This window comes from Ceratotherium simum, chromosome 17 (assembly GCF_057802395.1).
Source record: "Ceratotherium simum simum isolate JZ-2026a chromosome 17, ASM5780239v1, whole genome shotgun sequence".
Lineage (NCBI taxonomy): Eukaryota > Metazoa > Chordata > Mammalia > Perissodactyla > Rhinocerotidae > Ceratotherium > Ceratotherium simum.
This window is the reverse complement of record NC_141916.1, coordinates 17,101,139-17,116,441: the sequence shown is the minus strand read 5'-3', so window position 1 is coordinate 17,116,441 and position 15,303 is coordinate 17,101,139. Positions and strand designations below refer to the sequence as shown.

The 15,303-nt window shown below is 57.6% G+C and overlaps 1 protein-coding gene across 2 annotated transcripts; it reads left to right on the top strand.

The window, feature by feature from the left end:
• The first annotated feature begins 530 nt into the window (after positions 1-530).
• KRT7 (keratin 7) lies at positions 531-13,711 on the top strand. Of its 2 annotated transcripts, XM_004429063.3 has the most exons (9): positions 542-944; positions 2,287-2,498; positions 4,606-4,666; positions 5,824-5,919; positions 7,379-7,543; positions 7,661-7,786; positions 10,086-10,306; positions 13,014-13,048; positions 13,412-13,711. In XM_004429063.3, exons 1-9 carry the CDS (start codon positions 621-623, stop codon positions 13,567-13,569), a joined length of 1,398 nt encoding a protein of 465 aa, XP_004429120.2. In that variant the 5' UTR covers positions 542-620; the 3' UTR covers positions 13,570-13,711. The 2 variants fall into 2 exon arrangements, with proteins under 2 accessions (XP_087298482.1, XP_004429120.2); XM_087442356.1 differs by lacking the exons at positions 13,014-13,048; positions 13,412-13,711 and adding an exon at positions 11,620-11,789 and having other exon boundaries at positions 531-944.
• The last annotated feature ends 1,592 nt before the right edge of the window (positions 13,712-15,303 follow it).

Here is a 15,303-nt window from a genome sequence, read left to right as displayed (position 1 = left end):
CAAGCGGTCAGGGAAATCAGCCAGGACAGGCCCACCCTGGGGTCAGGTTACTCAAGAACTGAGCTGAACTCTCAAGGAGGAGCTGCACTTGAGGGGAGGGAGAGCGTCGGGGAACGCCTTTCTGGCTTTCAGTAGCCTAGGTAGCGGGGCTGGACTGACTCCTGGACTAGAACTTTTTGTCCACTCCTTCCCCCAATCCTTGACCGCTTGATCTCTCTGCTCTGGCCTCAGAAATCTGGATATTCTTCACCCCTTCCCCAAGCCTCCTCCAGGAAGCCTTCCCTGACTGATACCGTTTCAGATCGGCCCGGACCGCTGTCTCCCACCGCTCTCTGCGTCCGCCTGCATTAGGGGGTCTGGAGGGCTTCGCCTTCCTCCCCATTCTGGACGGTTCCGGCTTGGACCGAAAGCCCGGGCCTCGCGAGGAGGGCGGCGCGGGGGCGGAAGCGGGGCCCCGGGAGGGGCCGGCGGGCAGAGAACGGTGGCCGGCGGCCAGCCCCGCCCCTACCTGTGTCAGCCGATCCGCCCGCGCCTAGCGGATAAAAGCGGCCGAGTCTCCCGGAGGTCAGCGAGTTCGGCCCCCTGTCGCCCGCCGCCACGTCCAGCCCTGTCCAGCCAGCATGTCCCTCCACTTCAGCTCCCAGGCCTTCAGCTCGCGCTCCGCCGCCTTCCCGGGGCGCGGCGCACAGGTGCGCCTGAGCTCCGTGCGCCCCGGCGGCTTCGGCAGCATCAGCCTCTACGGCCTGGGCGCCTCGCGGCCGCGCGTGGCCGTGCGCTCCGCCTACCCGGGCCCGGGGGGCGCCGGCATCCGCGAGGTCACCATCAATCAGAGCCTGCTGGCCCCGCTGCGGGTGGACATCGACCCCTCCATCCAGCAGGTGCGCCAAGAGGAGCACGAGCAGATCAAGACCCTCAACAACAAGTTCGCCTCCTTCATCGACAAGGTGAGCCGGCCAGCGCCTTGCCGAGCCACGCCCCAGGCCACAGCAGCCACCCCAGCCCTGGCTGCACGCGGGTCGGGCGCTGGGAGGACTGGTGCGGGCTCTCTTTCTGCCAATATCGGGGACCTTCCCCCTCCCCCTGAACCCTGTGGCTCTTTTGTCCCCCGCAGTCTCCAAGCCCTCTCTTCCAGCAAGCTGCCCAATCGCTGGGATTTTGCCTCCCAGAATGTGTGCCTGGGGCTGTCCGGCTGGCTGCCCTGGCTGTGTCTGCGAGGCGGCTGCGGTTCTTGGGCCGGTTTTGTTGCCGGTATCGAGTTGGCACTCCAGAGGCCAGGCCAGGAGTTCTCTCTCTGGGCACCTTTCTGTGAGAGGGGGCTGCTGGAGTCAGAGATGCGGTAGGGGTGACATGCGCTTCCTAGCTGAGGAGACGCCCCTCCCCCTCAGATTCTGCAGATGATGGAAGTAAAGGGCTGGAGGGAGGTGGAGGGGGGCTCCCCCCACGACCACACCACCACACCTACGTGGTTCTCCAGTCTCTCTTTGGTGGTAGGGGTGAGATTATGCCTGGAACTAAGGGCTAGCCCAGTGGGGCCTCTCTGGCCAGTGCCTCCTCCCTGGAGTGTAGACCAGGCTTCCCCTCCCCTGCCTTCCAGTCCCTCTCTGCTTCCTGGCCCCACATCCCCCTCTCCTTCACCGTGCAGGCCCTGACTATACTCCAGGCTCTTCTGAAGCCCTTCCTGCCCAGGCTCCCCCCTGCTGTGGAGCTCCTCTCTCTCACCATCTGCGGCCCCCAAGTCCCGCTGCCCTGAGTTGCTGGTTCTGAGGAGGCTGGCTTCCCACCCCAGTCGTACTGGGTGCTCCATGGGGGCCTTTGGGGCCCAGGGCTGAGCACAGACTAGGTGCTCATTTTGCATGGCCTTGGTTCTAGTGCCCTGTCCAGAGGCCCATTGGAGGAAAGGGGAGAGAGGATACTGAGGGAGGACGAGATGAGGTCCCAGCCTGAAGGGAGGGGCCGAGTGAGGCCTAGGACACTGACAGGTGGGGGCAGCCCTTCAGAGAGGGAGTGGGGTGGTCACCTGTGATGGATGGGGAGCACAGGAGGGAGGAGGCCCTGGCACGAGCACCGCACACATCGGTGGAGCAGGCCGACCTGACCCCTGGGTCACACTCTAAGACACTTGAGACAGAGTCCTGGAGGAGAGGCTTGTCCAGGGTGGGCTTCCTGGAGGAGAGGGCCACAGGCTGGGGGAGAACAGCCAGTGGGAGCGTGGGCTCTGCTGGGTGGCTAGAGACCCTCCCAACCCCGCTGTGGATGACACCGTCTCCTCTTCCATTTCCCTTCTAGGTGCGGTTCCTGGAGCAGCAGAACAAGCTGCTGGAGACCAAGTGGGCGCTGCTGCAGGAGCAGAAGTCGGCCAAGGGCAGCTGCCTCCCGGGCATCTTTGAGGCCCAGATTGCTGGCCTGCGGAGGCAGCTCGAGGGGCTGCAGATGGACGGGGGCCGCCTGGAGGTGGAGCTGCGGGGTGTGCAGGACCTGGTGGAAGACTTCAAGAATAAGTACTGTCCCGCAGTGCCCCCCGCGGGGATCCGTGTCCTGGGCCCACATGCCTCTCCTCAACCAGCCCTCTGCAAGTCCCCTCTTAGGGGTCAGAGGGTGCGGCTGCTCCGTACAATAACTCCCTGAAGGGAAGGTCCTAACACATTCCCTGTCTCTCCCTCCCCCTACTTTGTTCTGGGGGCTGTTTTTAAGTCATTCTGGTCTTTTCTCTGGACTTCCTGCCCGTGGACTATCTCCGCCCAGCCCTGACCTGCACTGTCCCCTTTGGGTGCCTGTCCCAGGAGAGGGTGGGGCAGAAGGTGTCCTACCACACACGTGCTCCGGAACTTGAATGACCCTCACAGACTATGCTATAGGACAACTCCATTCTGTTCAGAGGAGGAATTAGAGACCAGAGAGGTTCAGGGACCTGATGGAGATCACACAGCAGACCACTAGGAGAGCTGGGACTTGAATTTGGGGCCCTTGACTCCCAGGAGGAGTCGGGGAGCTGACTTGGGACCGGAGAAGCAAGGAGAGAGAAGGGTCACTGTGAGCCCTGGGAGGGGCTGGGGAGGCTGAGGGGCGGGTCTGGTCAGGGCAGGACCTGGAAAGGAGGCTGTGAGGAGGGGCGGGGGTGCCAGCCGGGAGGGCTGGGGTTTTGAGGACAGGCCTTTGAGGTGCCCGCTGAGCTCTTTTCTCATTGAATGGAAACCAAAGCCTGAGGCTTGGGCTGGCCGCACCCTGGTGTCCCTGCCCGGTGGACACACGGGGCTAGTGAGTGAGTTCTGTGCTCCGCCTGGGGGTGCATGACTAAGCCCGAGCTCAGGGACACTGGCTCTGACTGGAGGTAGAAAGAAGGCGTCTGTGGAGCGTGCCTACCCCCTAGTTCCCTAGGGCGACAGTCAACAGGATGAATCCGAGCAGGTGGAGGCAGACAGGTGCAGGGCAGGGAAGGCCTGGCGCCACCAGCGAGCCCCTGTTGTTCTGCGCACTTGGCTTGCATATATGTGCACACACACTCCCCCACCCCGGAGCCCGCAGAGCACTTTTCTGTGGAGCCAGGCTGAGCTCTGGGGCTGGAAGCGACACAAGGAGGGGCCCTGGGTGCAGCTGCCCAGAGAGCTCCCATCTGCGCACGCTCTGGGCCCAGTGGCACAGCCAGGCAGGGGTGGACCCATGAGGATATTTCCATAACTATTCTGTAGGACCTGAGGGAGTGGGACTTTGGGAGTCTGGGCTCTGGGAGGGGGTCTGCCCAGAGCATCCTGCTCCCCACTGTGGTCGCCCCGCGTGGCCCCTGCGGCTGTCCAGCAGCTCTTGGGCACTGCTCTTTCTGGGCACCTCTTTCCCGACTGGAAAGAGGTCAGGCACCTCTTTCCAACACCTTTTTTAAAAAGTCCCCAAATAAATACTGGGTGAGGCCCAGGTGCTCTCTTGCTCTGTGCCCTGCGTCCTCCTCCGGGTGGAACTGGCTCCTTGGGAGACAGAGGGATGGGCGGCGCTGTGGGAGTAGGGGCTAGGCCACCCAGTTGGGGCCTGGTTCTTCAAGAACTTTGTCATCCCCCTTCATGACTCCACAAGGGTCCTCCCTTCAGGCCCTTTCATCACCCTCGGGGGGTGAGATTAGGTAGTGGTTAAGGCACGGACCCGAGTCAGACTGCCAAGGTTCACATCTGGGCTTTGCCACTTAGCAGCCTGGTGACTGGACAGATCACCCTGCCTCTCTGTGCCTCCATTCCCTTCCCTGCTAATCACAGTACCGTTGTTACAGGATTGTCGTGAGGATGAAATGAGCCAATGCATGGGAAGCACATACAGGGCAGGCCCCACACGAAGCGGTCCATAAGCATGGCTACTATTATTTGCTTTCTTTTTACCAGTATACACAGCCTTTGCTCTTTAATTCACACATGTTCCCTGCTCCCCCACCCCCATCCCATGCCAAGACTCCAAGCCTTGGGAATAGCTACATGGAAAAGACAGGGACATTTGGTTTCGTAGCTGACACCTGTTTCAGGTGTGTCATTAAGGAGGGGGTGAAGGTGATGCAGGGCAGATTTTAACACCTGGACGGGAGAGGGGATGGAGGCCGAGCTGCACCAATGCCACCCTCCTCTGCTGCAGGTATGAAGATGAAATTAACCGTCGCACGGCTGCTGAGAATGAGTTCGTGGTGCTGAAAAAGGTGAGGGGGCAGACAGGTGGGGTGGGGTGGGGGGGGGGCGTTATCTGAAAACACATGGGACAGGGGACCACATGGCTCTCCCACCGGAGCAGCCAAGGTCTGGCCTGGGGACTACAAGAAGGGAGTGATGGGCTTGGAGAAGGAGAGACCTGGAAACCTTATAGCAGGGTCTGTCTTGTGTGCGTGTGTTTGTGTGTGCACGTGTGTGTGTGTGTATTTGTGTGTGTGTCTGGTGAGTCACTAGACTTGTTTCTGGGCCTGGAGGGGATAGAATTAAGAGCAAAGAATGGAGGTTAGAAAAGGAGATTTCAACCCCGAATAACGCAGTGCTCCATCACAGTCAGGACATTTCATTACAGACCAGGGTGGCACGTGGCAGGCCTGCAAGATTTGCTGAATGAATGGGATGGGCTGCCTTGAGGCAGAGTGAGCTCCCCGTCCCTGGAGATGTGCAAGCCGAGGTTGGAAGGCCTTAGGAATACCTTAGAAGGGCTTGATTTAAGATTCTGATTCAGCACACACTCACTAGAGCAGCTCAGTGTTCCGGGCCCATCCACATGAACACAACCTACCCTGAGTGCTGGACCCTTGGAGATTCAGGGATGAGTAAAAGTGGCTCTGCCCACAGGAAAGTGTGGCTAGACGGGGCCCAGGCATCATCCGGACCTGCATTGTTAGCTGTGACCACCTGCCTCAGAATTAAACATTTAGGCTTGAGATGTCCCGTCTCTGGGAGTGGTGTCCTGGAGTCTGAGTGGTTTTATGCTCCCCTGTTTGACTGATGAGAAGTTGAAGCTCACAGTGTTGAAGTGATCTGTTCAAGGTCACAGAGCTAGTAGGTGGCAGAGCCAGGGATGTGTCCAAACCACCAAAGCCTTTAGGAACTGGGAAAATGCTAGGTTTGGGGCTTCGGGCTGCTCTTGGCTCCAGTCCTGGGAAGCATGGACATGATGCCCACCACGCAACTTGGGAGGGTCCAGTGGAGGAAACTTCCTGCTGTGGGCAGGCCAGGCAGCCTGGAGAAACTGTGTTTCTTGGTAGCGCAGTGGTGTTTGGCCCTGTGGGGTGGATAGTGCTGGCTTGTTCCCACCCCTGCTAAATGTTCCGTGTACTGAGGACACGGTGTCCCTCTCCCGCTTCTCGCCACCACCCCCTAGGACGTGGACGCCGCCTACATGAACAAGGTGGAGTTGGAGGCCAAGGTGGATGCCCTGAATGACGAGATCAAATTCTCGAAGATCCTCAATGAGACGGTAAGATCTTGGGGGAGGGAGACATGTCATGTCCTACATGTCCTAACCAGGGGGCCATCTGGTCTAGCCCCTGCACTGGGCCAGTTGGGGTGTGTGTTGAGTGTGTGGGGGGACATTTATCCTGCTCTTTATCTTTTCCGGACTCAGGAATCCATGATGGGCAGGGAGTTCGGGAGGAGCTGGGGGCAGCAGAGCAGGATGGGGTTAGTCAGGATCACCTTCCAGAGACATGGGATGACCATTTGCCAAGAAGGGGACTGGGAGGGGCTGAAAGGAACCAGGAGGATGTTGAGGGATCCTAGGCTGTGACAGAGTTCAAAGGTGGGCTGGGTGCGGCGGGCACAGGAGTCCAAGTCAGGAGAGACTGGAGTGCCCGAGAGTTTACACTCAGAGGGACTGGGTGGATGGCCGCCCACTAGCCGGCCACTCTGTCTGCCCCTCCTGGCCTCATCCTCCCCCTCTCCGCCTGGCCCTGCCCTGGGCTTCCAGCTCTGTGCCCTTCCCAGGGATTTAAAAACCTCTCTGCTCTCACCAGTGTGAGTCTCTGGCCAGAGGCAGAAGATAGGGTAGCCAATCATCTGGCAGGGCTGCTCTGGGATATGACTACACGTGAGGCTAATTAGTGTCTTTGCCGGAACATCCAGCCTCCGTGAGCCCCTCAGAGCGAATTTCCACATGTGTGAATTTCAGGGGCTGGATCCTTGAGGGTGACTTCTGGCTCTTCTAATCTCACTGCAGGTCTTCACATGTCTATCACATGGTATATATACATGTCTGTATATGTACATGTGTGTGTGTATATATATATAAATAATTATTTTCCTCTCATTATGAAATATATACTTATTGCAAAAAATCCAGAAAATTAAGCATAAAGTTGAAAACAGGTCACCTATACCCGCTCTTGTCATCTTGATATCTACTTTTTGAGACTTTTTCTGTGCACATATACACAAAGAGATATAGAAATATATATTTTAATAAAAATAGAATCATGCTTTTTTTCATGTAACAGTATACCATGGGTATATTTCCCTGTCCATAAATACAGCTGTATCATTGGTTTCCAAGGCTGCAGAGTGTTCCACTGTAGGGTGGAATATGACTTATCTTGCCCACTCCCTGCTGATCCCCTTTGCAACAGAGCTCATGCCCCAAGAGCCCCTCATAGCCAGGAGCCCTCACAGGTCCCCACACTCTGTCACTTCTTGATCTGCTGTGGCCCCACTAGACTCTTTTATTTGAGAAGTTGCTAATGGGCTCTTTGGGGAGTCAGGGATGGGCAGAAATGTTTGGCAGGTGCTGGGTCTGTGCTCCTCCCTGCCTGGTGACTCAAACTCAAGCCCACTCCGGCCTCTTCTCCCGTTTTCTTTCCCCAGCATGTGGAGGACCCCAGAGTGGGTGTGGGAACAGGGATGGGTCGGGCCCCGAGTCCTGACGTTCTGCCTGGTCCCTACAGGAGTTGGCAGAGCTGCAGTCCCAGACCTCGGACACGTCCGTAGTCCTCTCCATGGACAACAACCGCTCTCTGGACCTGGACAGCATCATCGCTGAGGTCAAGGCCCAGTACGAGGAGATCGCCAACCGCAGCCGGGCCGAGGCCGAGGCCTGGTACCAGACCAAGGTGTGCGGCACTGGGGGCCCAGGAGGGCTTATCACGCAGAACCTTGGGCCTTCCTTGGATGGGGAGAGGGAAGAGTCACGTATAATCATTGCCCCCTCTTCTGTGTGGCCCCTCCAGTTTGAGACCCTCCAGGCCCAGGCTGGGAAGCACGGGGACGACCTCCGGAACACCCGGAACGAGATTGCAGAGATGAACCGGGCCATCCAGAGGCTGCAGGCTGAGATCGACAACATCAAGAACCAGGTGGGGACGAGCCCTCTTCCTTGTTCTTCCTTCTTTCTTGGGGCGTGTGAAGGGTAGCCAGCTGAGAACGAAAGCAGGAGGCTGGGAGCAAAGGCGTAGGCCCTGCCCCCACCCCCCGGGGCTGAGGCTGGTGCAGCTCAAGTCTCTCCACTTGTGTGATCTCCAGGATGGAATGTTCTTGGCCAGGTCCTGGCTCAGGCTGAAGGGAGGAGAGGAGTCCTAGTTGGGCGTGGAGCCTATGGAGGGAGCTTTGGGCTGGCCGGCCAGAGAAGAACCACCATTTGTTACCATATTGGTACTGAGCACTCTCCTTGCTCTGGGTGCGGTATGCTGTACCTGGGCACTCACACTCCGTGGGGAGTGGAGGGGGTGCAGAGGCCAGCAGAAACCCTCACTATGGCTCACAAGGCCCCATCCCATCCCCTGACCTCACTCCCCACCACTCCCCCTGTCGCTGTGCTCCGGCCACACCAGCCTGCTTTCTGTGTCTTGCATTTGCCGAACATGTGCATGCTTCAGGGCCTTTGCACGTGGTGTTCCCTCCACCTGGAATGTGGTTCTCCCAGCTCTGTACATCCCTGGGGTTTAGGACAAAAGACCCCTTCCCAGAGATGGCTTCCTCAGCCACTCAGTCACTCTTCCAGCTGTCTGTCTAAAGTTCCCTGAAGCACCTATCACTATCTGAAATTTTCTGACTTATTAATTAAGTTGCTGACTGTCCCCACCTCCACTGGAATACAAAAAAATGCCTTGAGAGCAGGGACCCTGTCTGTCTGGTTTGCTGCTCCTCCCTTCCCAGCACCTGGGGCATGATACAGGCACAGGTCTCAGATGAGAGACGATGGGAGGATGTGCTGTGAAGCTGATGTGGGGGGCGTTAACGAGGGAAGGGTCCCCCAAGTCCTGGCCAAGCACGGGTGTGGACCGGGCAGCTAAGCCTGAGCAGGTGTCTGCAGTGGGGAGGGAGGGAAGGTGACTAGTGTAGCAGATTCACAGAGCTAATTTCCAGATGAGCTGCAGGGATGTGATGTGGAGATGATTTACCAGAAATGTCCTCCCCTTGGTGCCCTGCAGGCCTGTTTACATAAGGTCGGAGGCCACCTCCTGGCACAGATGCAGGGCCATGAATCATGGGTGAAGCAAGCCAGCTTCCAGGCCGGGAGGGGAGGCACGGAATAATGAATGGTAGTTTCCCAAACCCTGCAGCTTCTGCCACATCTGGTTCTCCTCTCACACAGCAGGGCAGAGCCAGGCCCCAGAGTTGGGGTGTCTACCACCATCAAGGGGCCCAGAAGCAGTGAGATGGCCCTGGCCAAGGGGGCACCAGTGTGACGAGAAGGGCACTGATGGGGAAGGGGTAGAGAGCATCAGAGGGCCTCCTGGGGAGGACTGGATGGGCTGGGAAGAGAGGCAGGCAGAGTGCGTGAGCTGAAGGGAGAGCACCCGAGGGCAGAGAAGGGTCAGTGAGAAGGAGGGAGGAGGAGCACTGGGGATGAAGAAGGAAGAAGGGGATGGGGATGGCTGCCCTCTGAGCTGAACGAGAGGAGGCTCAGGACTAGATAGGCTCCTGGTGGTGGGGGATGAGCCACAAGCGGAGGGATGCTAAGGCTGGGCAGGAAGTGGCAGCTGCTGCTCAGGTCCATCGTGAATCTGACCACTCCAACCCAGCCCAGGCGGGCCGTTGATCATGCATTTTGGGTCTGAGAGTTCTAAGTAGCGTCTCTCTGCTACAAGTCCCCCTGTTCTGGGCCTGTTCCAAACTGGCTCCTGTTTTGAAGGTGGCTTTGGTACTTTTCAGCTGCCTGAAATTTGGGGACTCAACTAGGATCCTTTGGCCCTGGAGCTCCTCCAGCTGGGGAAGGGGGGCTGGGCATTTGTAAATCATAATAGCATTTATTAATGAGTGATCATAATGGCATTTATTAAGCACTTACTGTATGCTAGATCCTGTGCCAAGGACTTGTGTATTACCTCATTTAACCCGTGCAGTATCCCTATGAGGTAGACACTGTGATTATTGCTATTTCAGAAAAGAGGAGACTTTTGGAGTCTCCTTTAGAAGGGTTGATTGGTCCAAGGTGACAGAGCTAGTAAGTGGTAGAGCCTGAATGGGAACCTAAGCATTGGGCATGAAAACCCATGTTTTTAACCCTTGGGATTCCCTGGTGTGTGGGGAGCAGGCTGGTGCCAGTGCAGCCACTGTAAACAAGTGGCCCAGGTGCTCCCTGCAGGGTGGGGAGGCAGGAAGGCAGCGACTGGTGAGGCCTGTCCCCAACTCACAGCTCCACTACTCCCACAGCGGGCCAAGTTGGAGGCTGCCATTGCCGAGGCCGAGGAGCGTGGGGAGGTGGCGCTCAAGGACGCACGCGCCAAGCAGGGGGAGCTGGAGGCCGCCCTGCAGAAGGCCAAGCAGGACATGGCCGCGCAGCTCCGGAAGTACCAGGAGCTCATGAACGTCAAGCTGGCCCTGGACATCGAGATCGCCACCTACCGCAAGCTGCTGGAGGGCGAGGAGAGCCGGTGAGGACACGGAGGCCGGGAAGGAGATCCTTCTGGGGCTCAGTGGGGCCTGGGGCTTGACATTCATCCATCTACAGCATGTCCTGTGTACCCTCTTCTGCAGGGGCCGGGGGGTGGGAAGTGCAGGGAGGGTACCGCTGATGCTTGCTTCTTTGTCCTTGATGAGATGACCTTTTGGAAGGAGAGACCATGTGGCATAAAGCCCAGTGGGAAAGTTGAAGGAATAACAGCCCCTTCATGTGTGTGGCCATAAGCAGGGTCATCTTACTTGATCCTCAGAGCACATTCAGGTAAGCAGGTCAGGTACTGCTGATTCCCTAGCTTACAGAGGGGACACTGTGATTCAGTTTTATTAATTGAGAGGGCAGGGCCAGTGTGCAGTCGAGCCCTGCTGATTCCTGATCCAAGCATCTTCCATGACGCCAGGCTGCTTCTCACTACATAGTTGAGTGCTAAGTCACCTGGTATTGCCTGAATGTGGTGGAGGAGGTTAATTTCCCACTGTCCCCAGAGATATTTGCATACTCACCTGCAGTTGGAGAGGAGGCTGGGCTGGGTTCATCTTACAGGAAATTCTTCATGAAAGATGTGGAACCTATGTCCATGGAGTTGGGTCTTCATTCTCACCTTGATGGGTTGGTTGATTCAATCAGTCAACAGATAAGGCTTTCAAGTTGTGCCTTGGGGGAAAGTTAGGGTTGGGAGACAGTGAGAGGAAACAGTGGACAAAGGCTTGGAAGGAGGACTCATCATGGCTTGGCTTGTTGGAACCCAACACAGAGATATGTGATATGTAAGACACGTTTCTGCCCTCAGGGAGCTTATAGATGGGTAGAGATCTGCAGATCTGCAAAGGAAGCATTCCGAGATCAGTCACCTGCATTTGTAAAATGCTGAGTTTACAGAGATCTTTTTCTCTTCTGAGCATTATTCCTGAGGGGCTGGGGAGAGAATGCAGAGGATGAGTGGAGTGGAGAGGAGGGAACTGGGGAACGAGGGAGCGCTGGAGTCCGAGTGCCTGGATGCTGGGGGAAGGAGAAAAGAAACGGGGCGGCAGGATATGAGTCAGGGAAGGAGAAGGAAAGGTCTCTGCCCCTGCAGTTGACCTGTCCCCTGCCTGGGTTGGCACCCAGTTTTTGTGGGAAGAGGAATTGAACACCAGAGGCCTCTGGGAAGAGAGAGCAGCTGATCTGGGGCACAGGGCAGCCCCAGAGCCCAGCTGTCCCCACCAAGATGCCCCTCTCTGTGCCCTCCTCCACCATGGGTCCAGGGGCCCCACTTTCTTGGGAACACACATCCTCTTTTCCTCATAGAATCAGAGCTGAAGGACCCTTAGAGTGGGGCCTGATCTACTTCCTCCCATGGGCAGATGAGGGGGCTGAAGCTCAGGGATGGTAAGTGGTGTGCCCAAGGTCACACAGCAAGCGAGACATTCCCTCTGAAAGTCTAATCTCAGTCCGGGTTGCTGTCACTGGGGCTCAGATCCTCGTTCTCTGAGAGGAGACTGTCCTCTCTCCACTCCTTCAGGGACATGGGGATGGACACCTTGTTTTTATCCCTTTACCCCTCAGCCTTTCCCAGGGGCAGGTCTAGGATTTGTGGTCTTAGAAACTCATGCAATTGGGGGGTCTTTTAAGAATGCAAAGTTACAAATATGAAATTAGGCACAAAAGCAAATACTTATTTGGGATAAGAAAAGAAAAATTACACAAAGAACTAGAGCCTTAGACATTCAGGTCCCTTCCTGCTGAGTTCTTTAGTCAGTGTACCAGAAATTCTTACATGGAATGGCTGCCTCATTGCAACCTGGCTTCCCTCCCCACCCACAACTGCCAGCAACTCCTAGCACTTGCAGGGGCTATTTGAACTAGGGGCCTGGAAGCTTCCTAGCATACCCAGCTCTTTCCTTTGGCCTTTGCTCCGCCCCCTTTCTGGACTTGGGGCTGCTGTGGCCGGCTGGGCTCCCCCTACTCCCTCCACCAAAGTGAGGTCTCCCCTCCCCCCTGCAGAGTAAACTCATCCCCAAGGCCAAGGGCTTGGTGACAATGGGGCTGTGAGTCACAAAACAAACACACCCAGCTGTCTCGATGGATTTTTAATTTCCAGTGCAAGACCTGTTTCAGCCCCACAGGCTGCTTAAAGCCACTCCCCTCCCTCCCCTCCCTCCCCAGTCCCGGTGAGAGCCGTGTTCACTCTGTCAACAATGCATTAATTATTTCAACACATATTAAGTAATTACTATGTGCCGGACCCCATGCTAGGGGCCGGGGATACAGGAATCAATACGCTACAGCCCAGTTTGAGGATTTTCTGATCTGGTTCGGGGAGGCAGCCGTCTACAGAAATAATAAGAGCAGCTACCGTTTACCGAATCCTGTGTGCCCAGGGTGTTAGGTAAATCATGTTATTTAACCCTCACAAATGACTCTGTGAGGTTGGTGCTGAGTTAGGCCTCATTTGTAGATGAGGAAATGGAGGCTCTGGGACATTGCCCAAGGTCATGTAACTCGTAAGTAGGAGGGCCAAATTCCACCCCCCTCCACTCCTCCTCACTCATTTTTGCAACCAGGCTGAAGGAAGCCTGGAAGTATGGGGACAGAGGGAGGAACAGCAATCCTGCTTGGGGCCTGGACGGAGGGGTGCCTGGGGATGCATCCTCCAGCACCGAGGAAAGAGCTGCTCTCACAGGTCTCTCCTCTGCCCCCAGGTTGGCTGGAGATGGAGTGGGAGCCGTGAACATCTGTAAGTCCGTGGCTGCGGCCCAGCCCCTGTGCTGTCCAGACTGGGCTGGGTCTATAGGGTGCCACATTGGCTTGAGGGCCCGCCTTGTGGGGACCAGGAGTTTCCTTCCCTTTCATCAGGTGCCCTGGAGCTCCCATCCAGTCAGGCTCAATGGGCCAGGGAAGCTGTGCAAGAGGGCAGGGCAGGGCAGGGGGCACCTGTGGAGCAGCCCCCACCACTGTGCGAGGCTCCTGGGCTGGCCCATGGTGGGGCGGTGGGAAGGGGAGGTGGGGGGGTAGGGAGATGGGCAGCTACGGCAGGTGGATGGGGTGGAGTGAAGGGATGGGGCCTCATGCTGACGGAGCCCTCCCCCTTCTCGCCCAGCTGTAGTGAATTCCACTGGCGGCTCTGGTAGCGGGCTGGCCTTCGGGGGAACCATGGGCAGCAATGCCTTGAGCTTCTCGAGCAGCGGAGGGCCCGGGGTCCTCAAGGCCTATTCCATCAGGACCACATCTGCTACCCGCAGGAGTGCCCGCAACTGAGCCCTGGGCGTGAGGAGACCCATACTCCCTCCCCTACAGGAAGACTCCCATCCCTGGTCCCAAGACTGCAAGGCAGTCTGAAAAGTGATGTCAGAATAGCTTCCAATAAAGCAGCCTCTTTGCAAGGCCTGGGTGAGCTCCATGCCCGGCACCTGGTATCCTGGCTTCATTAGGTTGGATGGGAAGGGGGTGGGGAGGGAAGGGACCTGGAGAGCACAAGGTCTGCCCTGATAGCTGGGAAGGCTTTGTGCGGGAGACTGGGAAAGCACATTGGTGAGATGGGGGTGCTGCTCTAAAGAACTTGGCTCTGACACAGTGTGAGGCCTTGGCCTCCTCCCAGGGCTGGGGCCAATCCCAACTCCTCTCCTGAAGAAGCCCAGAAACGCCCCAGGGAAGTTCTGGCCCTGCCAGGAAGTGGGCACTGGAGTCCTCTCCTGCTGAGGGGGTGGGAACGCTGTTTGTACCCCGCCCCCCATGCCCTGTGCTGCCAGAGTACATTCCTCTGCGGTGAGAAGACCACAAACTTTCAGCTGCCCAGGTCCCAGTTTCAGGCGGACCAGCCAACTGGGAGACCAGCTGCCCTGAGCCCTTCCTGGTGCTGGTCTGCCAGGCCCTGGGGCCCTGGAGGGGGCTGTCTGGGGGGTGGTGGGGGTGATGGCGGTGGGAGGGGGTAGGGTGGGGGGTTCCCAGAGTCTACATCTCTGCTACAGAGCTCTGGGCCTGGGTCTGTGGGCTGAGGGATGGGCTGTGTATTCTGGATCTCTGGCGGGGGGGTGGGGGGGTGGCATCTATGTGTTAAGTGTGTGCTTGGTGGGGGCATCTGTGTCAGGGTCTCTGATGTGGGGTCTGTGTGTCTGTGAGCATGTGGAGTGTTTTTGTGGTCTATGCTTGGGAATATCCATCTCTGATGGACAGCAGCACATATGATTGGTGCTGGGGAGGAGGTGGGGGGGTCTCTGTGTCTGGGCCCCCCAGGGGTGATGGTGGTGGTGTGTGTGTGGGGTGGGGGGCTGCCTAGGGAGTGTTGGTTTCTGTGTATTTGATCCCATGGCCAGGAGTTTTCATATGCTGAGGTGGGGGTGCACTGGGGAGTGGAGGAAGTGGACCACCAGTGTCCCAGCAGCCACAAGTGATGAGGTCCCCATCCCGGGTGTCGGGGGAGCCCGGCCCTTCCCCTCCTGATTAAGGCTCCTCCCTGTTGCCCTTCTCACCTCCTTTCTAGCTCCTCCTCATGCTTCTGTGTGTCTGAATTTTTTGGGCTGCCGGCCCATCCTTTTTTGGCTGAGAACACCTCTGTTGCCCCCGACCCGGGTGAAAACTGGGCCGGATGGCCACATGTGTAAGCACAAACGTATGACCAGAGCTTCTTATATATGAGCCATGACCTCTACTGGAAACGTGGGGACCAAGCGAGAGAAAGGGAGCCCAGGCAGCTGCGGAAAGTGATTCCTCAGAGCCGCAACCTCAGAGGGTTTAGAAGGCAGGGGGCGCGCAGCGCACGGCAGCGCGTCCATACCGAGGGGCCCTGGGGCCCATGTGTCCCTTAGAAACCACACGCGTCCAAGCCCCCAGAGCAGCCCGAGACAGGACTGGATCTTTGCCCAGGGCTGCGAGGAAACCAGTCATTTAGACTCTTGCGGTTGGGGTGAGCTGCCAGACATGCGCGCGAGGAGCCCGGCCTCCCTGGAAGAAACGAGGAGACGAAGCGGGGAGAGGCAAGAAGAGAAGCAGCAG

Bases quoted from the DNA above. Each gene is read 5' to 3' on its own strand.
- KRT7 (XM_004429063.3), top strand. From the start codon at position 621: ATGTCCCTCCACTTCAGCTCCCAGGCCTTCAGCTCGCGCTCCGCCGCC. The intron at 5,920-7,378 runs GTAAGATCTTGG...TGGTCCCTACAG, and splicing joins CGAAGATCCTCAATGAGACG to GAGTTGGCAGAGCTGCAGTC. The intron at 7,787-10,085 runs GTGGGGACGAGC...CTACTCCCACAG, and splicing joins TCGACAACATCAAGAACCAG to CGGGCCAAGTTGGAGGCTGC.